General features: G+C 48.0%; 1 protein-coding gene across 4 annotated transcripts in view; it reads left to right on the forward strand.

Annotated features, from left to right (window-relative positions):
• The window catches only part of Cep250 (centrosomal protein 250), a 68,068-nt gene that overhangs the window by 46,367 nt on the left and 2,001 nt on the right, over positions 1-19,700 (forward strand). For 3 of the 4 annotated variants that reach the window (XM_029567207.1, XM_029567209.1, XM_029567208.1), the window contains 13 exons: positions 492-635; positions 3,159-3,292; positions 4,942-5,080; positions 5,796-6,138; positions 6,841-6,962; positions 8,492-8,612; positions 9,877-9,998; positions 10,392-12,962; positions 15,402-15,515; positions 15,672-15,827; positions 16,195-16,296; positions 17,481-17,540; positions 19,376-19,635. In XM_029567207.1, the coding sequence (XP_029423067.1) occupies positions 492-635; positions 3,159-3,292; positions 4,942-5,080; positions 5,796-6,138; positions 6,841-6,962; positions 8,492-8,612; positions 9,877-9,998; positions 10,392-12,962; positions 15,402-15,515; positions 15,672-15,827; positions 16,195-16,296; positions 17,481-17,540; positions 19,376-19,635 (4,388 nt within the window). Of the gene's footprint in view, positions 1-491; positions 636-3,158; positions 3,293-4,941; positions 5,081-5,795; positions 6,139-6,840; positions 6,963-8,491; positions 8,613-9,876; positions 9,999-10,391; positions 12,963-15,401; positions 15,516-15,671; positions 15,828-16,194; positions 16,297-17,373; positions 17,541-19,375; positions 19,636-19,700 lie in introns of those variants that run through there. The other variant, XM_029567210.1, reaches the window with a different exon arrangement.

A 19,700-nucleotide genomic window follows, 5' to 3' on the forward strand; every position in this document is an offset into this window, starting at 1 on the left:
TGTGGAGGTATTTGTGTGTGAGTGCAGGTGCCTGTGGAGGCCAGAAGAGGCAATTGTGAGTTGCTTGACCAACTGGGAACCAAACTCTGGTCCTATGCAAGATCAGTTTGGGCTCTTGACACCTGAGCCATCTGTCCCACTCCCAGGATATCTTTTTAATACAGTACTTGACTAAGCAGAGGTATGTGTGCATGTGTGAAGGGGGTATACTATGAAGTAGAAGTAAGGATAGTCAGGAGGCTATTAGATGGACTAGATAAGGGGCAGTTACCAACTCTTGAACTCTGCCCGGGAAGCCTGAGTGAGCCTATGCACTTATGGGGAAGCAATAGGAGTAGGGATGAGAATCCAAGTGGAAACAACATGGATTACTAGTTCCTGCCTCAGCTTTTGCCAACTCAGTAGGAAAAAGAATATTTACACAACACAGATTTTGGGTCCTAGCCCCAGAGGAAGCTTTCCTGAACTCACAGATTCTTCTTCCTCTACAGGAAACCACTGTGATGCTGCAGACCCAGCTTCGGAAGGCACAGCAGGAGCTAAAGGAGGCAGCCCAGCAGCACAGGGATGATATCATTGCCCTCCAGAAGGAGGGTAGTACCCTGCTGCAGGACAAGATAAACCTGCAGAAGCAGGTCTCTCCTGTCTACCTGCCCCAGAGCCCTTCCCAGCACAACTGGTTCCTTCCATTCCCTTCTCTGGGACAAGGAGAACCTGGGTCCTGTTACTTGAGCATGGGAGGACTAGGATAAGCCACAGTACTAAGTGGGGAGTTGAAGAGTGCTCAGAGCTGAGCATGTACCTCAGAGTTTATCCACAGATGTCACATCCACATATTGTACCAATAGCCAGTCAAAAATATCAAGGGAAAAAATTGAGTCTGTACTGTAAATGTACAGACTTCTTTTTATTCTTTTTAAATAATTTTTTAATATCTTATTTTCTTTTTATGTGTATGAGTGTATTGCCTGGATGTGTGTAAGTGCACCTGTATCATGCAAAGTACTAAAAGGTCAGAAGAGGGTGTCAGATTCCCTGGAACTGGAGTTACAATTGGTTGTTAGCCACCATGTGGGTGCTGGGAATCGAACCCTGGTCCTTTGAAAAGATGACCAGTACACTTAACTGCTGAGCCATCTCTGCAGCCTCTTCTTTTTAGTCTTTAAGCAATATGTAATAACCACTTACATAGTTTACATTGTATTAAGTATGATAACTGATCTGGAGATGATTTAAAGTTTATAGGAGAATGTGCATAGGTTATATTTAAATACTATCTGACTTAATCCCAGCACTCAGGAGGCTGAAGCAGGAGGACCACCAGTTTGAAGCCAACCTGGCCTGTATAGTGCAATTCTGTCCTTAAAACAAAAACAAACAGATTGGAAAGATTAAAGTGGTTGCTGTACAAGCATAAAAACCTGAGTTCAGATTTCCCAGCCTCACATGAAAAGCTATGTATAAACTAGACCTGGTGGCCCACACCTTTAATCCTAGCACTCAGGGAGGCAGAGGGGCAGAGTCAGGCAGATCTCTGTGAGATTGAGACCAGCCTGGTCTACATATCACATTCCCAGCCACCTGGGGCTATAGAGAGACCCTGCTCAAAAAAAAAAAAAAAAAAAAAAAAAAAGGCAGGCAGGGTGTGGTAGTACAAGCCTATAATCCTAGTTCTAGGGAGACAGAGACATGAGGATCCCTATAGTTTGCTGGCCAGCCAGCCTTGCTGAAGGTAAGCACCAGATTCAGTGGGAGACCCTGTCTCAAGAAAAAAAAATGGTGGAGAGTGACAGAGGAAGGAAGACACACAACGTTGACCTGCACATGCACTTGCGCTCACATATGAACACATACATAGCATACACAAAAGTACACACGACAAATACACTTCGCAGTTTATATCAGCATCTGCACATTTTGATGTCCAATGGAAATCAGTTGTAGGATACTGAAGGACTGCTGTCACTTCTTTGTCTAGAGTGATCTTAAGCTAAGATGCTCTCAGGCCCAATTTTAATTTATCTTCCTGTTCTCACCCTAAATCCAACATCTGTGTATACCAGATTTCTTTTTCTTCTCAGAATCCTATAGCAGATAGTGTTCTATTTTATTATTATTATTATTTTAAAAGGGGAGGGAGGCTGGAGAGATGGCTCAGAGGTTAAGAGCACTGGCTGCTCTTACAGAGGACCCAGGTTTGATTCCCAGTACCCACATGGTTGCTAACAACCATCTGTAACTCCAGTTCCAGGGGAAGCCAGCACCCTCTTCTGACCTCTGCAGGCATTGCATGACACTGGTGCACTTACACACATGCAGGTAATACACCACTCATACACATAAAATTAAAAAAAAAAGTTGGTCTCTGTGAGTTCAAGGCCAGCCTGGTCTACATAGTGAGTTCCAGGAAATCTGACGACCTCTTCAGGCCTCTGCAGACATTGCATGGTATATATATATTATATATATACACACATACATATATATATATGCAAGCAAAAATACTCTTACACATAAAATAAAAATTCTTTTTTGGTCTTTTTTTTTTTTTGAGACAAGGTCTCCCTGTAGCCCCAGTTGGCCTGGAACTCGGTATGTAGACCAGGCCTTGAACTCACAGAGATCTGCCTGTCTCTGACTCCCAAGTGCTGGGACTACAGGCGTGCACCACCACTCCTGGCCAATAAATTATTTTTTAAATACAGTCGCTATGTTTTTGCTCCTCACTGTGTTTTGTCATAATTTTATTCAGCCAAGATTTTTGTGTCTGCCTTTATGCAACATTTGTAAGACTGGAGACAGCCACCCAGGCTGAATGGTTTGGGAGATTAAGAACAGTGTAGAGAGTCCATCGAGGCATTTACTGCTAAGCCTGATGACCTGAGTTTAATCCTTGGGACCCCTGTGGTGGAAAGAGAAAACCAACTCTCTGATCTCCATAAGTGTGTTGTGGCATGTTTGTGAGTACATGTCCATGCACATAAATAAAAGAAAAAATTTTTAAAAACCAATAGTATAGGGATTGGTGCAACCTCCAGAACTCTGGAGACAGGCCATGACTGGTACAGCTTACCAGGACCCTTAAGCCCTAGTCTAGAAGCATCGTTCCACTTGCCCACTGGGCCTACCATCTCAGTCTCATGCTCTTAACTTTCCAGGTAGAGGACCTGAAGTCTCAGCTGGTGACCCAGGATGACTCCTACAAGCTGGTGAAGCAGGAGGTTCAGGAGAAGCTGAAAGAGGCCCAGGAATGTAGCTGGATTCAGAAGGAACTGGAGAAGGAGAAAGCCAGGTGTGTTAGAGAGCCAGCAGTGGCTTTTGCCTTTCTCCCAGTGGTCACTGTGGCACTGAAGGTTTAGTTACCTTTCATGTCTCTACTCTGGGGTAGCCATGTGGAGAGCACATGGTCTCTGCTTCAAATCTTATACTTGATTCACTTAATAAATATTTAGTGAGCACCCATCATGGACCAGGTACTATGCCAGAGTTGAAACATTGAAAAGACAATGTGGTCCCTACCTCAATAGAAGTTATATTTTGTTGGGGAAATTTTAATTGAGTAGTTTTTCAAACGAATTGTTACACATTATGATACATGGTGTAGAGAAAAGAAACAGAATATGACATGGAGGTCATGTGACATGGAGACCTAGTTTAGAAAGGCATTAGAGGTCTTTCCCAGGAGGTTGCATTTAAACTGAATGCTAGGGTTGGCAGGATGGCTCAGCTGGTAAGGGTGCTTGCTGCCAAGCCTACTGACCTGAATTTGAGCCTCAGGACTCACATGGTAGAAGAGAATCCACTCCCACAATTGTCTTTTGACTTCCATATGTGCTCTGTGAAATGCATATGTGCATACACATACACACAATAAATAAAGAAATGTAATTTTTAAAAATTAATAAAGTAGCTGGGCGTGGCGGCGCACACCTGTACTCCCAGCACTTGGGAGGTAGAGGCAGGCGGATCTCTGTGAGTTCAAGGCCAGCCTGGTCTACATAGTGAGTTCCAGGACAGCAGGGGCTACAGGGAGACCCTGTCTCAAAAAGACAAAAAATATTAATAAACTGAATACCAAAGGATCAAATGGAGCCACTCATGCAAGGGAAGAGAGTTCTGTGCAACAGGAATAGACACCATGGGCTGATGCAGATGGAAGCTTTCAGTGTGGTATAAAAAGCACAGTGAACACCCAGTGCAAGGAGCCTGTGGAGTGTTAAGTTTAGAAGGAAACTGCTAGAGGATTTTGAGTAAGGAAACCAACATTATCCAATCTATGGTGTGTTCAAAAGGATAGTAATGGCCTGGAAGTTCTGGAGTGGCGTGAGTCCATTCAGAATGGAGAGCAGCATGCACTCAGCTGTAGGAGTCTGAGAAGGGACAGATCCTTTTGGTGGTGACAGTAGAGTCAGAAAAACAAGTCAGGAGGCTGGTATGTGTCCAGATGGGAGCCAGACTGAGCCAAGGTAGGTAGTAGGAAAGGGGAGAAGTTTAAGGTGCATTATAGAAGCAAGACAATTATGTTTAGTGATGGATTTGGTATGGGTAGGATGAAGGAGGAACACAGAAATGATCAAGGTTTCTATGTTGTAGCACTGTGTGGATGAAGGAACCATTCACAGAGCCAGGAAACAGTAAGAGATGATTGGGTGGGAAGTTGGGGTTACAGAGAGATGGGAAGAATGGACATAGTGAATCTGAGGCATGTGCATAAATAGATGTGGAATTTAGCAGAGAACAAGAAATTTGGGAATGAGTTCACATATACATTAAGTACCTAGGAATCCTTAGAAGGTGTTCAACAAATGGAAGCTTTTCTCATGACCCCATAATCATCATTACTTTATCTATTTTAATTAGTAATTCTATGATTAGAATAGTCAGGTGAAAAGATTCTCACTCCCAAAGAGAGAATGACCTAGGTCTCTGGCCTCTTTTTAGTCTGACTGTGTTGCTGTTGGAAAAGGAAGAAAGACTCCTTGTTTTACAAGAAGCCGACTCTGTTCAACAGCAAGAGCTGAGCTCGCTGCGCCAGGACATGCAGGAGGCCCAGGAAGGGCAGAGAGAGCTCAGTGAGCAGGTACTCCCTACCGTGACTGAGCCCTCTTTCTTAGAGGAGTCTGGGGTGACTTCTTTTTAATAACAGGATAGGCTGAGACCTCAGCAGCCCTGGCAGAAGAAAACCAGGACCAGGCAAGGTAGAGGCTTGGGAATCTGACCCAAAGATGAGGCCCCTATGGGGAGCCTGACATCCTGACTTGAGTGTCCATGTGGACCTAGTTCATGCACAGCCACCGCAAATGTGCCTAATCTTGTTGGAGGAACTTGCAGGGTAGTACAAAATACCCCAGATCAGGTAGGCAGCTGCAAGAGGACTTCCAGGGACTAGTGTGCTCACAGCAAGACCCTCAACCAGAGTCTGAAGGAGAGGAGTTAGAAGGGAGAGTGAGGGAGTAAGAGCTGGACAGTGGCAGGACACAGGTCTGCCTGCTGGTCTTGTTTGCTCCTTGTCAGCGATTCTAACAAGTCTAATCACAGCAGGGGGCTGGCATGTCTATCTGCCTGGAAAAGCAGAGCCAGAGCCCAGTAGTGTAACCTGGGCCCGTGTGTTAGGAGTGGATTACCCCCAGGTGTCAGATCTATACTACTACTCACTTCAGAGTCCTCTCTAGCTGCTGGAGAACTGAGCCTGCTGAAATTCTCCCCAGCCAGCTTTGCTCAGGGATTGAGTAGGGTCATTCAGGGGAAGATCTGAAAAGTAGCTACTCCTTACTCAGTCTGTTTCCTCCTGACAGGTGGAATTTCTGAAGCAGGAAGTGAAGGAAAAGGAGGCTGACTTTGCGGCCCAGGAAGCACAGTTGCTGCAGGAGTTGGAGGCCTCTAGGATAACAGAGCAGCAACTGCAAGCTTCCTTGTGGGCCCAGGAGACCAAAGCAGCCCAACTGCAGCTGCGACTGCACAGCACTGAGAGCCAGCTGGAGGCATTGACTGCAGTGCAGCAGCCGGAGAACCAGGCCCAGGCCCAGCTGGCCAGCCTCTACTCTGTCCTGCAGCAGGCCCTGGGGTCTGTATGCGAGAACTGGCCTGAGCTGAGAGATGGGAGCGACTCTGCTTCCTCTCCCTGGGGTCCTGAGCCAGGTATAGTCACACAAGAACTAAATCCTGCGGGCCAAAGCCAGCCGTAGTTCCCAGGGGAGAAGGGAGGGGAACATAGCGCCTTTGGGAAGGTTGCGTCAAGGTTAAGGCCACAAATACTGCCATTGATTTCATGTGAGTTTGAGCCCCAGGTCTGTCATTTGGTAGCAGGCAAGTCACCTAATTTCTCTGAACTTGATTTTCTTTGGCTATAAAATGGAAGTATTAAAGAGTTAAAAAGTTTTAAGAGTATTTCTAAGGAATGAATGAGATTACAGATGTAAATAGCTAGATGGTGCCTGCCTATAATCCTAGCACTCAGAAGGCAGCAATAGGATTCTAAGTTCCAGACCAGTCTGGGCTACATAGTGAGTTGCTGGGCATGATGACACATGCTTAGGGGTTGAGGGGAGAGGCACAGGAAGAGTGCAAAGTCATCCTCAGCTGCATAGCTTGGGCTACAACAAGACCCTGTCTCAAAACAAACAAAAACAACAACAACAACAAAAAAAAAAAACCAAAAAACGCAGATGTAAATGTCTCATACAGTTCCTTGTACTTGAATACTTAGCAGCTGATAGCTAGCATTACCCAGCAGAGAGTGTGAATAAACTTCCTACAGGAGATTTTTTGAGGAGAGGGAGATCAGTGGGAAGGCTACTTACGGTGACAGCCAGGTGAGAAGGATTTTCTTCCTTTCTATAGATCAGAATGGAGCTAGGAGCCTCGTTAAGAGGGCGCCCCTCCTTACTACACTGTCAGCTGAGGCTGTGGCTGTGGCTCTCCAGAAGCTTTACCAAGACCTGTGGAAGACACAGCAGGCCCGGGTATGTTCTCTGCCCTTCTACCTTTTCCTGAGGTCCTCACCCCCGCATTCCTCTACCTTGCCCAGTGTTGTGAGGATTAACCAAGTGGGAGTCTTGAAAGAGCCCTATGAACCATGAACCCCAGAAAACAAGACTTTGTTTTATATTGTTTTCTTCTCATCCAAGAATTTATTATTTTTTTAAATTTTGTTTATTTATTATTTTTATTTTATGTGTATGAGTGTATTGCCTGCATGTAGGTAAGTGCACCCGTGTCATGCAGTGCCCTCGGAGGTCAGAAGAGGCTGTCGGATCCCCTGAGACTGGAATTAAAGACAGTTGTCAGCTGCCATGTGGGTGCTGGGATTTGAACCGGGTCTTCTGCAAGAATAACCAGTGTTCTTAACCATTGAGCCATCTCTCCAGCACCCCCCAAGAATTTATTCTTTGTATCAAACCCTCTGAGAAAAGTTCAGTAAGCTGGGGACCATTGAGATTTGAGGATGCTGTTTATAGGAACATTCTAGAGTTAAGACTGAACTAATTCTACCTCACTTGATCCTGTCAGTCCATAAAAACTGAGTGCCACCTGTATACCAGCCCCTTGGAGCTGAGGATACAGAAAAGAAAAAGACCTGATCTCTGTGATAAACAAGGTTCATGACACAGTGGAGACCAGGCTGCATTCTGATATCAGAACTGACGTGTGGTTGTCAGTAACAGACATGGTAGTGCACTGTTAGAACTAGGGGGAGTGTCAGAAGGAAGGAAGGAAAGTGTAACTTTAGGCTAAGTTTTTTTCTTTTTTTAAAGATTTACTTATTAGTTTGTTTTTATGTGTGTGTGCCTGAGTGTATGTATGTACACCCCATGTGTGCAGGCAGTTGTGAGCCACCATGTGGGTACTGGGAACAGAACCTAGGTCTTCTAGAAGATCAGCAAGTGCTCTTAACTACTGAGCCCTCTCTTCAGCTCCTTGGACAAAGCTCTGAAGTAGGCATTTGGAAGAGAAGAGGAGGGCCCTGGAATAGGACACTGAGCAAAAGAAAGAAGCCAAGCATGGTGGCACATGCCTGTGATACCAGCACCCAGGAGGCTGAGGCATGAGGATCAGGATTAAGAATCTAAGACTGAGTTATGTAGCAAGACCTTATCTTAAAAAAAAAACAACAACAACAACAAAAAACCCACCAGGTATGGCACACATGTCTGTAATCCCAGCACTTGGGAGGTAGAAGAAGAAAGATCAGGAGTTCAAGACCAGCCTTGATTATCTAGTGAGTTTGAAGCCAGCCTAGACTGACAGAAAACCTCTGAGAAAACAACAACAAAAACATAGGCCCAAGGGCATTCCCCGCTCCATCAGATGAAGCACAGTCCACCCTCACTTCAGGGAGCTAGATACATGCAAGTTCAGAGATAAATTACTCATCAGTCCGACAATAGGGCCATGATGACAGAGGCTTTGTAATAAGGACAGTTTGAGACCTCAGTGGGATAACTTTATACAGACAAAAAGCACAAGTCTAGTCCTACCTTTCCTTTCCCAGGATGACTTGAGAGACCAGACCCAGCAGCTGGCTCAGAGTCTGACTGATGCCGAGGCCCAGAAGAGCCAAGTCTGTTCCAAGTTACAGGACCTGCAGAGGCAGCTCTCCCAGAGCCAGGAAGGTAAGCTGCTCAGGCCAGTAGGTTTAAAGGAGAAAAGATGACAGATGACAGCCCAGATGTGACAGGAACTAGGAGACAGTATCCAAGACATCTGTGAAGGGGGAAAGAGCCTATTAAACTATTTTTCTGCTTTGCTTGGCTTTTGAAAGAAGGGGTTAGGAGGAACAAATTTGGTAAAAGGAAAGAAGTTGCTGCCTCAGCTACTGTTTTCTGTCACTGCAGAAATTGTTTTTAAATTACATTTATATATATATATATATATGTATGTGTGTGTGTGTATGTGTATATACATATATATATATACATGGCATGCATGTGCCATAGCCCATGTGTGGAAGTCAGAAGATAATTTGGGTAGTTGGTTCTCTCCTTCCACCATGTAGGTACCATGGATGGAACTCAGGTTGTCAAGGCTTGGCAGAAAGTACTTTTCCCTTCTATGCCATCTCACCAGCCCCTGAAGGAGATTTCTTAAAAATATTTTTGTTTTATGTATATGAGTATATTACCTGCATGTATGTGCATGCACCCATGTTGTGCAGATTTCTTTAAAAAAAAAAAAAAAACACCGAACCTATCAGAACATAGAATTCTTTTCTTTTGTCATTTATCCATTTTGTTTATTTTTATCATTTCCAACTATATCCTCAAAACTAGCCTTTGATGGCAGAAGAATTATGGACTTACTGGGGAAAAGGCCAGGGTGGGGAGTCAGGGAGAATACGTCCTGCACTGATCCCTTGGAAAGGAAGAGAGAGAGAACAGTCTTGAAGCTCAAGGTTCTCTGTAGAAGTGGAAATTGGGGTGGGGGGTCTGGGCCTTTTGGGGGCATTTAAGGATTCCCTGAGATCCAACAAACACCTGGCTTCTGGGGCATCTTCAGACTTGAGGGCAGCTGGCAGAGCCACCAGGCCTCCAGGAACCTCTACAGACTCATATCATTTAGGACTGGAAGGGACCCCCTACTGTCAGCCAGGTCTCCCATTTGCAGACCTAGGCTGAGGACCTCTGGGTGATTGGGATGGGGAAGTATTTGGATGATTATGAGGCAGTGCCAGGGCTGGCAGCAGATACAGGGGTGAGTCTGGAAGCAGCAGGGAGCAGATGAACATCTGGCAGTTGGGTAATGTCAGGACGCTGGAGTAATTCTCTCCTTGGGCTCCTTCCCCTCTGATTCTGATCTTGGTTCTCCATCTGCCTCTACACCCATGTCCTCTCACCCGCAATTGTGCACCTAAATCTACCACCTTTGCTCTTCTCAAAGAGAAATCCAAGTGGGAACGAAAACAGAATTCCCTGGAGTCTGAGCTGAGGGACTTGCATGAGACTGTGGTGTCCTTACAGAGTCATCTACAGCAGGCAGAGCTGCAGAAGATGGAAGCTCAGGTAAAGTACTGGCTTAGGGGAAAGACACCTCAATAAAGTTCAGAGTTCTATCTCTCAGGTCCACCCTGGCCTGTGTGCATGTGCCCAGCTTCCTTCAGCAAGTCTCAGGGTTCCTCTGGCTATTCCTATGTCCCTGAGGCCCACTATTAAAGTCATAGTGATTTCTGAATTAAGGTTGAGACTCTTGTCCCTTGCCCTGAAAGACCAGGGTCTAGGATGCTTCTTTTGTGCCAGGCTATGCCCCTGAGTATAGAAGAGCAGGATCAACTGAAGTGGAATACCTCACTTCCTTTGTCCTTAAGGCCTTGTCATTGCTGGTGTACAAAATAAGAGAGAAAGGCCAGTGTCAAGGGGATAGTCTAGTCTAAGGGTGTTTTGGTCTCTCGTTTTCAGAGTGAGCGAGAGTTGCTTCAGGCATCCAAGGAGAACCTGACAGCCCAGGTTGAACACCTGCAAGCATGTATTACAGAAGCCAAGGCTCAGGCAAGTGCTGCTGGTGTCCTGGCAGAAGATCTGCGAATGGCTCGCTCGGCTCTGAAACTGAAAAATGAGGAGGTAGAGAGTGAGCGGGAAAGAGCCCAGGCTTTGCAGGAGCAGGGTGAGCTGAAGGTGGCTCAGGGGAAGGCTTTGCAAGAGAATCTAGCCCTGCTGGCCCAGACCCTGTCGGAAAGAGAAGGGGAGGTGCAGACTTTGCAGAGAGAAATCCTGGAACTAGAGAAGCAGCGGGAAATGCAGAAGGCTGCTCTGGAACTGCTGTCTCTAGACCTGAAGAAAAGGAACCAAGAGGTAGATCTGCAACAAGAGCAGATTCAGGAACTGGAGAGGTGCAGGTCTGTGTTAGAGCACCTGCCCATGGCTGTCCAGGAGCGAGAGCAGCAGCTGACTGTACAGAGAGATCAGATCAGAGAACTCGAGAAAGATCGGGAGACCCAGAGGAATGTCTTAGAACATCAGCTTCTGGATCTTGAAAAGAAGGCCCAAGTGATTGAGTCCCAGAGAGGGCAGATTCAGGATCTGAAAAAGCAGTTGGTAACTCTGGAATGCCTAGCCCTGGAACTAGAGGAAAGCCATCACAAAGTAGAGGGCCAGCAGAAGGTGATTAAGGAACTGGAGAGCCAGAGGGAAATGCAGAGGGTGGCTCTGACCCATCTCACACTGGACCTGGAAGAAAAAAGCCAGGAGCTGCAGGCACAAAGCAGCCAGCTCCATGAACTGGAGAGCCACAGCACACTTCTGGAACGAGAGCTCCAGGAGCGGGACCAGGAGGTGAAGTCCCAGCGGCAGCAGATCGAGGACCTGCAGAGGCAGAAGGAGCATCTGACTCAGGACCTGGAGAGGAAAGGCCAGGAGCTGATGCTGCAGAAGGAAAGGATTCAGGTTCTGGAAGACCAGAGGACACTGCAGACCAAGATCTTAGAGGAGGACCTGGAACAGATTAAGCTGTCCTTGAGAGAACGTGGCCGGGAGCTGGCCTCACAGAGGCAGCCTATGCATGAACAGGCAGAGGAAGGAAAGAGCCCTGGTAAAGCACAGCGTGGGAGCCTGGAACACTTGAAGCTGATCTTGCGGGATAAAGAGAAGGAGGTAGAATGCCAGCAGGAGTGCATCCAGGAACTTCAGGAACATAAGGACCAGCTAGAGCAGCAGCTCCAGGACCTGCACAGGAAGGTAGGTGAGACCAGCCTATTCCTCACCCAGAGAGAGCAGGAGATAGCTCTTCTACAGCAGCACCTCCAGGAGGCCAAGGAACAAGGAGAGCTGAAAGAACAATCCCTTCAGGCTCAGCTGGAAGAGGCCCAGAGAGCCCTGGCCCAGAGGGACCAGGAACTCGAGGTCTTGCAGAGAGAACAACTGCAGACCCAGGACCAGGAGGAAAACATGAAGGAAAAGGCAAGTGCGCTCCAGGCTGCTCTAGAACAGACCCATATGACACTGAAGGAGCGCCAGGGAGAGCTGGAGGAGCACAAAGAGCAGGTGCAGAGACTTCAGGAAGAGCTGATGGAGGAGTGTCGGCAGGTGCAGGCCCTAGAGGAAGTGTTGGGAGACCTGAGGGCTGAATTTCGAGAGCAGGAGAAAACTGTGCTGGCTCTTCAACAGCAGTGTGCCGAGCAGGCACAGGAGCATGAGGCAGAAGCCAGGACCCTGAAGGACAACTGGCTCCAGGCCCAGGCTGTTCTCAAAGAACAGGAGCAAGAGCTGGAGGCTCTGCGAGCAGAAAACCAGTGCTCCCGGCATCAGGAGGCGGCTGCATGGAGCCAGGCGGAGGCTCTGCAGGAAGCCCTCAGCAAAGCCCAGGCTGCCTTGCAGGAGAAAGAGCAGAGTCTCCTTGAGCAGGCTGAACTGAGCCGCAGTCTAGAGGCCCGCTCTACCACTTTGCGGTCTACCCTGGATACCTACCAGGCACGTGCTCGGCAGCTGGAGGAGGCCCTGAGGAGGCGAGAAGGTGAGATCCAGGACCAGGAACTCCAACGCCAGGAGGACATGCAGCAGCTCCAGCACACACTTGACCAAAAGGAAGAAGAGCTGAGGCAGCAGAAGAAGCAGGGGCAGTTGCTAGAGACCCAGAGGAGTCATGAAAATGAGATTCAAAAGATGCCAAGTCTGCAGCAAGAGAGAGAAGAGGAGACAAGAGGCCTTCTTGAGAAGCTAACGGAGCTACAGTTGACTCTAGCCCAAAAGGAAGAGGAGATCTTGGAGCTGAGGGTGGCCTCTTCCCCAAATCACAGAGCTTTCCCATCAGAGACTCCATTTTCAAAATTGGATTCTTCAGTGCAGCAGGACTTGGAGCGGCTGCAGAATGCCCTGAGGCAGACAGAGGCCAGGGAGATTGAATGGAGGGAGAAGGCTCAGGACTTGGCACTGTCCCTGGCCCAGAGCAAGGCCAGCATCAGTAGTCTACAGGAGATAGCCATGGTCCTGCAAGCCTCAGTCCTAGAGCGGGAATCAGAACAACAAAGGCTGCAGGTGAGTCACTCCAGGGGGAGGAAGGGCAGGAGACAAAGTTCATTAGCTGAACTCAAGGGCTGCCTGCCTCTGGCACCTCAGAACAGATGAGAAAGCTGAGGTGATGAGAACTCCTCACCTCAGAACTGGCGTGGTAGGTGAGCAGCTGAGTGTGGTTAGTGCCTAATAAGGGAAGTTCGATGTGCTCCAAGCCTGCTGGAGGAACACCCAAGCTTTCCTGAGGGTGGCTACCAAATGGCAAAAGTGGTAAAAGTGGTGTTTAAGGTTTGGCTGAAAGGGGTAGTTGGGTAGGGCTTTCTGAGGAAAAGGCTGAAGAAATGAGGAAGGAGGAGCATATGGAGGTTCCTTGAAGGAGGTTTGAGTCCCCTGGGATGTAAATGGGGCCATTGACAAGAGAAGAGAGGACAGCATAGGCCGTGGCATTCAGGGTTTGTTAGATCCTGGGTCACTAATTGGAAGTGGATGCAAGGTTCAGGGCAGGAAAATAACACAATCAGAAGTATAGTTCAGAAACATTGCTCAGGCCTTCATGTAGAGCAACAGCAGACTTGGAAAAACCAACAGGGGCACTAATAGAAGTTCAGAAGAAAGGTAGAAACAAGATGGTAAGTGAATAGATTCAAGAGAACAGAAAAAAGTCAAAGATAGCACTAGGGTTTGTACCCAGAGATGAAGGAAAACACCTTTGAAAAAGGTGAGTTCAGATTGGAAGTGGAGCAAAGTACCTGACAGACATGCATAGGGAGATGTCCAGCAGGCAGCTCAGTCGGAGGCCTGCAGGTGAAGGGTAAGATAGACTGGGGACAGAGACTGAAGAGACAGAGACTAGCACTTAGGCACTCTGGAAGGAAGAGAGTATTGAGTAGAAAGTAAGTAGGTTGAGCATAGGGCTTCAGGATGTAGCATCTAACTCAAGGTCAAGCCCCAGGCCATCTTGGCACTGAGCCAGAGCTGCGCCTCTAAGTTAGGCTGTGGAGTACACAGCTGGGAACGCTGGTTTGACTGCTAAACATAGAGCATTGTTTCTTTTGCTAAGACAAATTAATCCATTTTCCTAAGGAAATTGACTGTGTTTTGGTCCTTTAACTGAGCCCAGAAAACCCTTTCTCTCACCTCAGACACACAACCTACAGTGACTTGCCTTCTGGGAGCTCACAAAGCTCTGCTCTGGTAACAGGGCTATATGTGAAGAAGGAGTTGTACTTGTACATTTTAGAATTGAATTCCTAGGTTGAAATAGGTTCTACAGTTTACTGGCTGTGTGATCATAGGTAGGTACCTTCACTTTTCTGACCTGGATTTCTAATGGATACCATAGGGAATGACAGTTGTAGTGAGGCTATGTGTTGTCAGAAAGAAAACACTCAAACAATGAACACCTTTCCTTTTTTTGTTTATTTAAGGAGGTGAGGGGTGGCACATGTGCCAAGGCTCACATGTGGAGATCAGAGACAACTTGCAAAAGTCAGTTCTGTCCCTTTACCATGTGGGTTCTGGGGATTGAACTCAGATTATCTGGTTTAGCAACAACTGCCTTTACCCACTGAGCCATTTGCTGGCCCTAGAATTCCTTTCCTATTTCCAGACCCATCCTCAAGCACAGCAAAAGGGAGGCAGATAATGGCAGGAGGGTACGTCCTACCCATGCACTTGGGTTACTGAACAGTGTTTGCTCAGTGGCGTAACTAGGGTCAGAGGCACTTCACCTGCTCCCCATCCTCGAACATTCAGAAGCCATTGTGGTGCTACTTCTTTTTATGTTCATGTGTATGTATCTGTATGAGTGATTGCCCTATGAATGCCATTGCCTGTGGAGGCCAGAAGAGGGCATAGGATCCCCTGGAACTGGAGGGGCTGTGCAGGTGCTGGAAACCGAGGTCTTCTCTGGAAGAGCAACAAGCACTCTACCACTGAGCCATCTCTCCAGCATCACCTCCTTTTTAAAGCATTTTTATCTATTTTGAACATTTTAATGCCAAGTACTGTTCTCATTTCTTCTAATCCCAATGAACTGTGTCCATTTCATAGTTGCGGAATGGCAGAGAGGTTAGCTTGTCCAAAGTCAGACATCTGGCAACTGGCTGATGTTAGATTAACAGTCAGACTTGGGTTCAGGCTTTGACCACTTGGCTTTTCCTCTCCCTGCGAGCCTCTGCCTCACACCTCACACACATATCCTCAGGTCTGTCCCCCACCCCCATTTTTGATGTTTTTGAGATGGTCTCCCTGTAGCCCCAGCTGGCCTAGAACTTGCTATGTAGACCAGGCTGGCCTTGGACTCAGAGATCCTCCTGCCTCTGCCTCCTGAGTGCTGGAATTAAAGGCATGCTCCACCACGCCCCATCCCCCTCTTGACCATTATTGTCTGTGAAGAGGATGGAAGATGAGGCAAGTCTGGATATGAAGTTGGCATAATGTGATTTTTGTCCCATACCCCAGGAGGAGTTGGTGCTCACCAGACAGGCCCTGGAGAAGGAGCAGTCATGCTGCCCACACTCAAGCAGCAGAGTGGACCGAAGGCCCAAGGCCGGCCAAGGTGTACATCCTGGAGAGGTGAGCTGGGGCTGTGGGAACCCGTGGTGCAGGAGAGAACTTGTTCCTTTTCTTTGGGAATTGGTCTCTGAAGCCCAGACCTGCCAAATTGGTCTCTCCATCTGCTCTTCCTGTCTGTAAGGCTGCCTAGATAAACTTCATGGGTCGTCCCTGCAGGTCTCAGGAGCAGAGGCTGAGCCTCGTCCCAGAATGAAGGAGGAAGAGCCATGGAGACAAAGGCTTGAACGGCTACAGCAAGCAGTGGCACGGCTGGAGGTTGACCGGAGCAAGCTGCAGTGTCACAATGCGCAGCTGCGGACCACCTTGGAACAGGTCAGTGACTTCTGCAGCCTTCAGCTCCCTCTCTAAGGAGCTGGGCATGCATCTTCACTTCTTGTGCCTGTTTCTCAAGTAAAGTTTTATTGGAATACAGCTGTGCGTCAATCTGCAGGTGCTTGCCTGCCACAGCAGGGGAGCTGAGTAGTTGTGACAGAGCTGGAATGGTCCACAAAACTGACCCTTGCTCTAAAGACCGGAGAGGTGACTTGCCACCTCTACCCCAAGAGCACTTCTTTGCACCCAGCACAAGACCTCCCCGGCCCAGGAGCCGTACTGCCCGTGGCTGCTGGCTATTTATGCTCACCCCTGTACATGTGCTCACTTCAAAACAAGACCTGATTTCTCACTTGCATCTTGGCAGGTGGAGCGAGAGCGGAGGAAACTGAAGAGGGATTCCATGCGTGCATCCTGGGCAGGGTCCCTGGACATCAGTGAAGGCACAGCCCCATCACCCACACAGCAGGTTTATTTTCTCACCTGCCCCCTTAGATGTGGAGACAGCCACTCCAGGCAATCCAGAGCCCCTTCTAGCTGGATTCTGCCCTACTTAGTCTGTTCTTGCTCTGAGAGGGAGATCCAACACCTGTGGGTAGGTGTGCAGTCAGGGCTACTGGGCTTACCTTCTAAGCAGTTCCACTCTATCCACTCCCAGACCAGTGCCTCAGGTTCACCTTGAGTCAACTAGAATCCCTGGCATCCAGGTATTTTGTGGTACTTACCAGCACCTGAAATGCCCAAGAGTTTGATTGAAACTTTGCAGTGCTCATAGAGCTCCTTACAGTACTAGGTTTACAAGGCTAGAGTTCATGGTACTTCCTGGAATAGAAGTGCTTTTTCAGGGAAAGTATTTGGGGAAGACCCCCTTAGCTATCACTGTTTTAGCTGAGGTGTGCTCATCAATAGACTCAGCCTTCTTGCCTGGAAAGGAAGAACTATTTCTGGTAGCTGAGCATCTCCAGCTCTCTACCCTACTTCCTTGAAAGCTTCTCAAAGGCAGACACTGTGTCTTTCTTCCTCTTTATGTCTGTGGCTCTAGCCCAAGGCTGGCACAGAATAGATGTATAGTGTACTTATGTTAAACCAAAAAGTTCCTCAGGGCTGGAGAGATGGCTCATCAGTTAAGAGCACTGGCTGTTCTTGCAGAGGACCCAGGTTTGATTCCCAGCACCCACGTGGCAACTAACAACCATCCTTACCAAGGAATCTAATGCCCTCTTCTGACCTTGGGCATTGCACGACACAGGTGTGCTCACGTACATGCAGGCAATACACTCATACATGTAAAATAAAAATAATTTTTAAAAATATATTTTTTTAAAAAGTGCCTCAAAGAAGCAAATGGCATCTAAGCCTTTGGTTGTTCTGCAGCAGAGATCCATGGGTGTTGCCCGTTACGCTGCCATGGGCCCCACTGGGCCTCCCCTTCCATAGAACCCATAGAGGTTCAGGCACTTGTAGCCTGTAGAGTTTAGGCACTTGTAGCTCACAAGCCCAGGCCCCTAGAGGTGGGATGAGGAGCTCAGTGCTGCCTGCTCAACAGATGGCCCTGCTGGAAGCCTCACTGGCCTTGAAGCTGAAGCAGAGACAGGGCTTCTGTGGAAACTCCAGAGCAGGAAGGCCCTCTTAAACAAGATTGGTCTTCCACAGGATGGAAGACGACAGAGGGGCTCCTCAGAAACCAAGCATGTGGCTGAACTGCAGAAAGAGGTATGTTCTGGAAGGATCCATCTTCTAAACACCCTTTCCCTCCTTGTACTGAGGCAACAAGGATTTAGAGTCTGCTATGTGCTTGGCCCTTTGTGCACCTCCAGCAGGGCGTGGGGAAGCAGCTTTGGCATTTAGAGAACTTTAGTTTCCATGAGAGGCAAGTGGGGCCCCAGTCCCAACTCCCTGGCTTATGCTTAGGGTGGAAGTGGGGCAGAAAGCAGAAGCCAGGCCAGTCTCCACAGTCATAGAAAGGAAAGAAACAAGAGAAGCAGACAGAGATCTAGGACAAAATAGATGAAGGAGCTGGCCTCTGCCTACAGGCAGGCAGGACTGTCACAGCACACCAGGCAGAGGGACCCATATATAGCTCAGGTCAAGCTGCTACACTCTGGGAAGCTAAATCAATGCCTTCCTGGCTCACCTAAGGCTGGCGCTCGCTCTCTCTCTCTCTCTCTCTCTCTCTCTCTCTCTCTCTCTGCCTAGGAGTAATAAGAAGTATAAATTTTTATTTCTGAGCCTCTTTCAGAAATCAGTAGTTACTGCTGGTGGGGCTGATTCTTTAGCAACAGTGAGGCAAAAGGACCTCACTTCTTCCTCTTGAACCTGGCTTTTACCTAGTGCACTGCTTTAGCTTTGCACCCCAGTGCCTCTTGCCTCATCTTAGTTCTAGACCACCCTAAGACCCCAGTCACTCACCTCTGGCTTACCTAGTATTCCCATCTGAAAAATGGGAAGTTTAGTCAGTGACTCTCAACCCTGTGCTCGTTAGAACCATCTGGGGGTTGGGGGGAGCTTTGGGAAAAAATACCGAAATTCAGGCCTCATACTCTTCTAGTTGAGCTAGAATGTTTTCTTCTAAAAACTTTGTGCACAGTTAAAATGTTCCATGTCTTCATTGGCATAGTGGTTATACATGATCATATCCACTATCAGACTCATCAAAATGCACACTTAACCCTGGACATGTGGCCGCATGTGGTGACGCACACCTTTAATCCCAGCACTCGGGAGGCAGAGGCAGGCGGATCTCTGAGTTCGAGGCCAGCCTCGTCTCCATAGTGAATCCAGGACAGCTGGGGCTACAGGGAGATCCTGTCTCAAAAAGACCGAAAAAAAAAACAAAAACAAACCCTGGGCACATATCACATGTAAATTATCCTTGTCTTTTTGGTTGTGAGCCTGAGCCTTTAACGGCTGTGTCAGCTCTCCAGCCCGTAAATTATCCTTTAATAAGTTGATTGCACCCAGTTTGCATCACCTGTTGTCCTAGTTCCATTTCCTGTTACTGTGATAAAACTACACTGACAAAAGCAACATAAGGAGAAAGCGTTCATTTACCTCCCGGTTCCAGATTGCAGTCGTAGCCGGAGGTCAAGGTAGCAGCTAGTCACATCACAGTCAGAATGCATGCATGCCCTACTACTCTGCCCTTTCTCTCTCTATTCCTGTACAGTCCAGGACCCAAACCCTAGAATGGTGCCTCCCACAGCAGGCTGGGTCTTCCCATATCAATTAATGTAATTGAGACAGTCTTCTATAGACATGCCCATATGCCCATCCTCATGTACACAATCCCTCTCTCCCCAGATGATTCTAGATTGGTTCACATTGACAATTAAAACTAATCATCACAACTGTGGAGCCAGGGTTGAGCATCCCTGGATTCTAAGTATGCAGGACCCTTCCTCCAAACATCCTAAAACTTGAATCTAAAATCCCTGTATGTGGCAGAGTTGACTCCAGTGTGGGGCCACAAGCCACAGGAGCACAGTACAGAAGAGTCAGGATAGCCATGGGGCCCTCAACTATTCTCTCTTGGTTTTCCTGCCCACCAGGTAGTCCTGCTGAGAGCGCAGCTGGCCTTGGAGCGGAAGCAGAGGCGGGACTACATCGCACGCTCAGTCCAGACCAGCCGTGAGCTAGCAGGCCTGCACCACAGCCTGTCCCATTCCCTTCTTACTGTGGCCCAGGCCCCTGAGGCCACTGTCCTGGAGGCTGAGGCCCGCAAGCTGGATGAGTCCCTGAGTCAAAGTCTAACATCTCCAGGACCAGTCCTGCTACACCTCAGCCCCAACACGACTCAAGCTACCCCCAGGTAGCAGCCATAGCCAGGGCAGAATACAAGCCAGCCTGGTGGCACACAGACAGATGACTGTGCTA

This window comes from Nannospalax galili, unplaced genomic scaffold, assembly GCF_000622305.1.
Source record: "Nannospalax galili isolate Female #2095 unplaced genomic scaffold, S.galili_v1.0 scaffold221, whole genome shotgun sequence".
NCBI classification, from domain to species: Eukaryota; Metazoa; Chordata; class Mammalia; order Rodentia; family Spalacidae; genus Nannospalax; species Nannospalax galili.